The sequence below is a fragment of the Gymnogyps californianus genome, chromosome 6 (genome assembly GCF_018139145.2).
Source record: "Gymnogyps californianus isolate 813 chromosome 6, ASM1813914v2, whole genome shotgun sequence".
Taxonomy (NCBI): domain Eukaryota; kingdom Metazoa; phylum Chordata; class Aves; order Accipitriformes; family Cathartidae; genus Gymnogyps; species Gymnogyps californianus.
Window position 1 is genome coordinate 14863532 of NC_059476.1, and position 6667 is coordinate 14870198.

At 51.5% G+C, this 6667-nt stretch overlaps 1 protein-coding gene across 1 annotated transcript; it reads left to right on the top strand.

Annotated features, from left to right (window-relative positions):
• Positions 1 to 3773: 3773 nt before the first annotated feature.
• CALHM3 (calcium homeostasis modulator 3) lies at positions 3774 to 6667 on the top strand. The gene is made up of 3 exons (XM_050899122.1): positions 3774 to 4060; positions 4983 to 5238; positions 6212 to 6667. The coding sequence occupies exons 1-3, from the start codon at positions 3774 to 3776 to the stop codon at positions 6665 to 6667; spliced, it is 999 nt and encodes a 332-aa protein (XP_050755079.1).

The window sequence follows — 6667 nt, forward strand, 5'->3', positions numbered from 1 at the left end:
CCGTGTGGATCCACACTTAACCCTGTAAAGGGAAACTGAGGTGAGGAATATGCATTGCTCAGTACCTGCTCCTTGTGGCCACACAGTGCTCATTTTAACCAAACACCACTTGGAGGTGGCATCCCCGTGTGGCAACTAGTGAGCCAAGAAATTAGGAAGGAAGAGACATTCAGAGCTAAGTTAATTTCATAGCTGTCTCCTGCAGTCCGGGAATGTGCTGGGCCAGTTCTGCATCCCAGTTTGTCCCAGGGTAACTCCATGGCCAGCAACACAGGCACAAAAAGGAGCGGCACAATAACTCAGCCTCCTGCGGTGCTGGTGGGGGGACCCCAACAGCAGCATCTACTCGGAGCGGGACAGTCACCACTGTATCCTTGAGGTGGGTGTCAGAGTTGCTGTGCCTTTGCAGATCAATTGCACAACTCCCCGTTTTTAACAGGGGAAAAGAATTCCTTTTTTTTTGTGCCCTTACATCATCTCAGGAGCAGCTGACCAACCCATGTAACAGTTTTCTAAAAATATTTTGCCTGAGGCAGATGTTCAGGACAGAAAAAATTCAGTCCAGGTAATTAAATAATTTGTCAAAGTTATAAACAGCTGCAAATGGCTCATAATGAGGTAACCCATCATCTCCCACGCCACGGGCCAGGAGCGCTCCTGCCAGAGCCCTGCGGGCCCTTCCCTGCTGCCAGAAGAAGTGCTCATGGCAATCGCCTGTTTCCAGCAGAGCAAGCTTCAGGACAGGTGAAATGTCTGCTCCTGGACACCAGCTTTCCTGGGGGAGAGAAAGTCCAGTCCCAGCACAGAAAAGGGAGACCAAAGCGTGACAAAGCAACTCACATCCCCAGCAGCTCACTCATTGCTGGGGTTTGGGGGAGGCCAGGGAGCAAGCAGGGCTACTGGTACAGCCACAGTGCTCCTGCCTCCGTCCTTCAGGGACCGACACAATGGTGAGCACAGAGCTGGTGGCACGGACCGAGGGCACAGCCCCCAGACACACTGGACCTGCGCTGCTGGCTCTCTGCTTCCCACCTAAATATATGTATAAGGGCTTCCTCTGGATATGCACACACCCTGAAGGCATGCATGCTGCGTGCACAGCATCAGTGCTGCTCCAGTCTCACAGGCTCATGCACAAAACTGACCATACTGTTCTGCTGAATTTGTCCTATTTTAAATGACCAACTCAAATTTTAGTGATGAAATCATCCTTTTCCCCAAAGCAAGAGGGACTGGTTGCTGTGCTGCACCAAAAGGGCTCTCATCTATAGGGTGAGGGTTTCCTGCGCCTGTACCCACCACCCCCTCCATCATCCGAGGCAAAAAGCCTACGGCTGGTATTTTACTCCCATAAAGGAGTGGGGAAGGGCGTCCCCCTCCCTGTCCCTCTGTTCTGCGGTGCTGAGGCAAAAGCAAAGGGTTGTCCAATGTGGACGTCCAAAAAATGCACTGAGGAACAACAGCTTTCAGCGCGGTTTTGGAGATTTGCTGCCAAGGAGCAGCTGCCTTCCTCTGAGGACGGTGCCCCTGTCCAACAGCCCTGGAGAGCCACAGGCAGCCTCACAGCAGGCTCAGAAGGGTGACTACACCGCTGGGGACATGGGGCAGGTCCCCTTGCTGGAGGAGAGGAGATAGATGATTTTAGTCCTTGTTTCCTCTTTGTTTCACCCTAAGAACTGAGTAATTAAATGTGCGTAGTTTTGAGAATCATCTTGAACATTTGCCCATGTCTAGCAGTTTACTTACCTCAAGGGTCCTTTCCCTCTCTCCCCAGGAAGCTCCCGATGTCTTTTGCTGCAAATTAAGGAATATTCCCTTTCTTCTATGATTCAACAACTCCGTGTCTCAGCTCTGAGTTACTGGTGAGATCCCAGATCACAACAGAGCGCAGTAATTACCCTGAGGCATCCTTTACAGACCTCTAACATCCAGGCCACGTGATTGCATTTGGGAGAAGTAAAATTCCCTTGTAGCTTGTGCTGTCCAGAGGATGCTTCCTACTCTTTTTACATCTTATTTTCCTGAGCTGTGAGGAACTATTTAGCCTTTACTATGTTTTTGCCCAGGAGAGCTGGAAAGGCAAAATGATTTCTCTAAAGTAATTGTTCTACAGAGAGTGCACAACACTTTCTGAACCCGAGTCAACACATAAATGCAAGCCGTTAAATGAGAAACACAACGAGCATTAAAGCAGTTAGGAACTGAGACAGGCTGCACCGTGGCGAAAAGTCTCCTGTGGAGTTCAGCCAGGGGTCCTGATGCCCTGTAACAGCAAAATGGAGGGGTCCTGATGTCCTATAATGGCAAAATGGAAACATCAGCTGGTTGGCCACGGGTTTTTATTGCTGATGGATGAACATTAACAGTCATTTCCACTCACAGGTAAAGGAGAACACAAATATTATGGGTGGTGCAATTGTATTTCGGTAAAGAAATTGTGCGAGTTGCTGTTTAGATCGGAGGAGATGACATTGTGGCCCTGTGAGTCAGTGTGTGTTGCAGACCCGCTGTATGTGCCTGCGAGCAACTGTAGGTACCCCTCCCCGCTGCTCCCTTTCGGTGCGATCCCATCAAGGCAACCAGCCCTGCAATGGGAGCCAGCGTGGGCAGAAACCTCAGTGCTGGCAGCACGTGTACTTTGGTGGAGATGGTTCCTCTTTTTTTAACAAAACAGGTAAACGTAACACCCTTTTTTTTTGCTTTCCTGAATGCGTGTAGAAATCTCAGCTGCGAAGAAATCTGAAAATGTTTTCAGATGAAAGCTGGGGAGAGGAAAATGATGTTGAATATGTCAGAAAAAAAATGAGCTTCCTTGTGTGGCAATGAGCTGTATTTATCCATAAAATACTTTTGAGAGGAAAAGAGGAATTGCCTCTGGGACATTTAAAATGGACAGAAGATGATAATCCAGTCCCATGGGACAAATGAGCCAGCTGCTTTGATTGCACCATGCCCTCTGACGGGGAGCAAGAAGGAGGCCCAGTGCAAGGACCTTGGACATGGCTGTAGGTATGGTACAAATGTCACAGTAGGTGTATTATGTGTAGCCAAGAGCAGCCTTTGCTCCGAAGTGCCATTCCAGGCTTTGAAAGCTATCAATTCTCACAGCCTCCTGACTGAAGGGTTGGTCCTTTCAGCCTATTTTCATAGGGAAATCTGAGCTCACGGTGATGTGGTGTGCTTGGAGCCAGGCGTATGGCTCCCTGCCTCCCCCCTGCTCAGGGCTGGAGACCTGCTTCACCGAAAAGAAACGGGGCGGCAGCAGTAGCAGAGATGAGCTCATTTGACTTGCCTGGTTTCTTCCAGCCGATGAATCACTCAACAGCCCTCAATCAGCGGAGAGGGCAGCTCACAGGCATCCACCGACGGCTCTCCATTGAGTTAGCATCTCCAGGAGGGAGGGTCCCAGCACTACAGGAGGCTGTCGCTGCTTGGCACATGGGACAGACCTGAAAATGAAAAACAGGGCGGAAAAAACAGCTGCCGGAGGCTGTATCCATCTGCTTACCTAGAAAAGCTACCAACTGCCCTGGAAGATAAGCATTGGGTGAGAGACAGATCTGTGAAAGCCGTGTGCCAGTGGGGAAGCCCCAGCACAGGGTTTTTCCCCTGCCACAGCAGCTCTCTTCCATCTCCATTCTCCTGCCCGGACCGACTGTGGGCTGAGCTGTGTTCCCCTGCCCTGCGGCAGCAGAAGGGGGGCAAAGGGAGACAGGCTGTGCTGGGCAGCCCAGGGATTTCCCAGGAGGAGCACCCCTGGCCAAAAGAACACGATGGACCGTTTCCGGATGATCTTCCAGTACTTCCAGTCCAACTCGGAGTCTGTAATGAATGGGATCTGTGGTCTGTTAGCCCTGGCTAGCGTAAAGATGTATACCTGCTTTGACTTCAGCTGCCCCTGTCTGCCCCGGTACAACATGGCATACGGCTTGGGGATCATGTTCATACCCCCCATTGCCCTCTTCCTCTGCGGTCTCATCCTCAACAGACAGTCCCTGGTGATGCTGGAGGAGTGGAGGCGACCGCAGGGGCACAGAAAAAAGGACCTAGCTGTCATCAGGTGGGGTTTGCACCGGGAATGGCATCCCTCCTTTCACCTCCCGCTTAGCTGTATTGCCTCCATAGCTTTGATGCTCCTGGTAATTAATTTTCTTCTAAGCTCAGCTCCCAAGACCTTTCCCATGAGCCTGGAGGAGCAGGGGCATGGTAAATGCATTTACAACAGCAAAAACAAAGGCAGAGCCTCATCCCATCCCAGCAAAGGAGGGCAGGAGCACCTCGACACCAACGGCTGGATTTATGCTGACACCCTGGGAAACTGTGTTGCTGCCTACCCTGTTGTGCACACGCAGGGTTTCTCCTGGGGCTTACATGTGCAAAAAGATGAGGCATTTCCACTTAAATGTGCAGAAAGAATGGCATTTCCATCATGGTCATTCTTTATAGATAGCCTTGTGGTTTCCCTCCCTTCAGTTGAGTTTTTACTGACTTACACTGGTGGAAGGGAGAGGAGAATCACATTCAATCTGTAACATACAAAGTTTTACGCAGTGCACAGGTTGGCACAGAGTGGGGCAGGAAAGGCTGCAGAGAAAAGTGATTTTCCAGGTAGAAACTGAGCTGATGAGAAAAGAAAGAGTGAATGTAGAAGACAAGGGAGAGCTGACAAGAATTTGTGCACGGGAGACATAAGTATACAGTCGAGGCAAGCACGTAATGAGAGAACCGTGCACTGCATTGAATGCAGGCAGCACGCAGAGCACTGCCGCACACTGGCACAGATTTCACTGGGAGACAGCACCAACAGATTGATCCCAGAGCAGAAGAGGCATTAGCTGGAGCAACGCTGGGGACAGTCCTGGGAGTCAGCTCCCTGGCTCTGGGAGGGCTGCTTGGCATAGGGCAGCCTGCATCCTGCAAGGCTGTGGATGAGGAGAAAGGTTCCAGCATTTACCCACTCACTTCTCTCTCTCCTGCCCCAGGTACATGTGTTCCTCCATCATGCAGCGAGCCATGGTTGCCCCTGTCGTCTGGATCGTAGTCACCCTCCTGGATGGCAAATGCCTGATCTGCGCTTTCAGCGGCTCCGTGGATCCCGAGAATTTTGTGGGCTTTGCCAATGCCAGCCCAGTGCAGGTGCAGCAGCTGCTGGCCAAGGTGCCCTGCAAGGACGATGAGCTCATGAGGAACAACACATCCCGCAAGGCAGTGTCCAGGTACCTGCGTTGCTGCTCCCAGGTAGGTCACTGCCGGCAGAGCCCCCCATGTCAGTGAGGTGCCCGGGGCATGCGTCATCTGCTCCTGCTCTTCCTTGATTTGTCATAGCTTCATCACAGTCAGGCAGGGAGCAAGACCGCTTTTTGCTTCTTTATGCCCCCAAATGTTGCCACCCTCAGTGATAATCTCCAGAGTCACTCAGGCAGGGAAAAGGAAGGAGATAAAGGATGGTTTAATTAAAAGAACTTTGTTTCTAGAAGAACAAGCAAATTCTAAACCCAGATAATAAAAAGCAGGTTGCAAGGAATATAGGTGTCTCCTAAGGCCCTGTCCAGTGTCAAAGACCTTTCTAACTGCTAACCTTGCAGAGAGGACCTGCTGTTTTAAGGACACTGCAGGCTGAGACAGATGGAAGCAGCTTGCTCAGGAACAATAGGAGAACAGGACATGATGGGGAGTGGAGCCCTGGCCAGCTCCTGCTCTTGGTACAGGAGTGCCAGGTCAGGGATGAGGTGTGGGCAGGGCATTGAAAACAGGCCCTTCCTTCTTAGCAAAGGGAGCTGCATGCAGTCTGAGCTGTCTTCACCCTGCTGCCGGGACTCCTGGGCCCTGGAGCCAGTGTAGGTGGCAGATGAAGATCTCACTGGAGACAAGTGAGCGCCAAAGGAGAGCACTGAAGTCCCCTTCCCCTGGGGTGCTCCCGTGCTCAAAACAAATGCCTGGCTGCTCCAGGCTAACTTTGCAAACAGTTATCCTACTGAACTGTTGATGCACAGATAAATGTCCTCTATTCACTGGGAGGAGATTACACAGACCCTCTGGGTGCAGTTTGGGGATGCTGGACTTCAGGGACAGATCAAGGATGGGAGTCCAGATACGCCACATCTCCCCTCCAGCCACACAAATTCCCTGTCTTGGTGATACAGGCAAACAGCTCGTGCCTGTCCTTGTGCCTGTCTTGCTCCTGTTCCACTGCTTATTTCTTATCACCCAGGCACTCGGCTGGAGCATTTTGTTGATCCTTATCGTAGCAGCTTTCCTCGCCCTCTGGCTCAGACCTTGCTTCAACCAGGCCACCCTCCTGCAGGCACGTCACTGGAGCAACTACATTGACATCGAGCAAAAGATTTTTGAGGAAACCTGCTGTGAGCACAGCCGGCTCTTTGCTCACAAATGCATCCTCCACTTCTTTGAAAGCATGCGGCAAGAGATCAAACTGCACAGCTTCAGCTTGCCTAGGGAGGGAGAGGGGGCTGAAGGAGGGGAAGATCTTCTCCGGGGCATCGCAGATCAAGACCAGGTGAATAAACTTCTGAAAATGTGGTACTATGAGAAACCTCCCCTGGATGTCAGCCAGGCAACCCCAGAGGCATCCCCTGGGGCCAGAGAGATCCCCTCTGCCCTGGGCAGACAGTCCCAGTACCCGGTCCAAATTCCTCCAGCACACTGA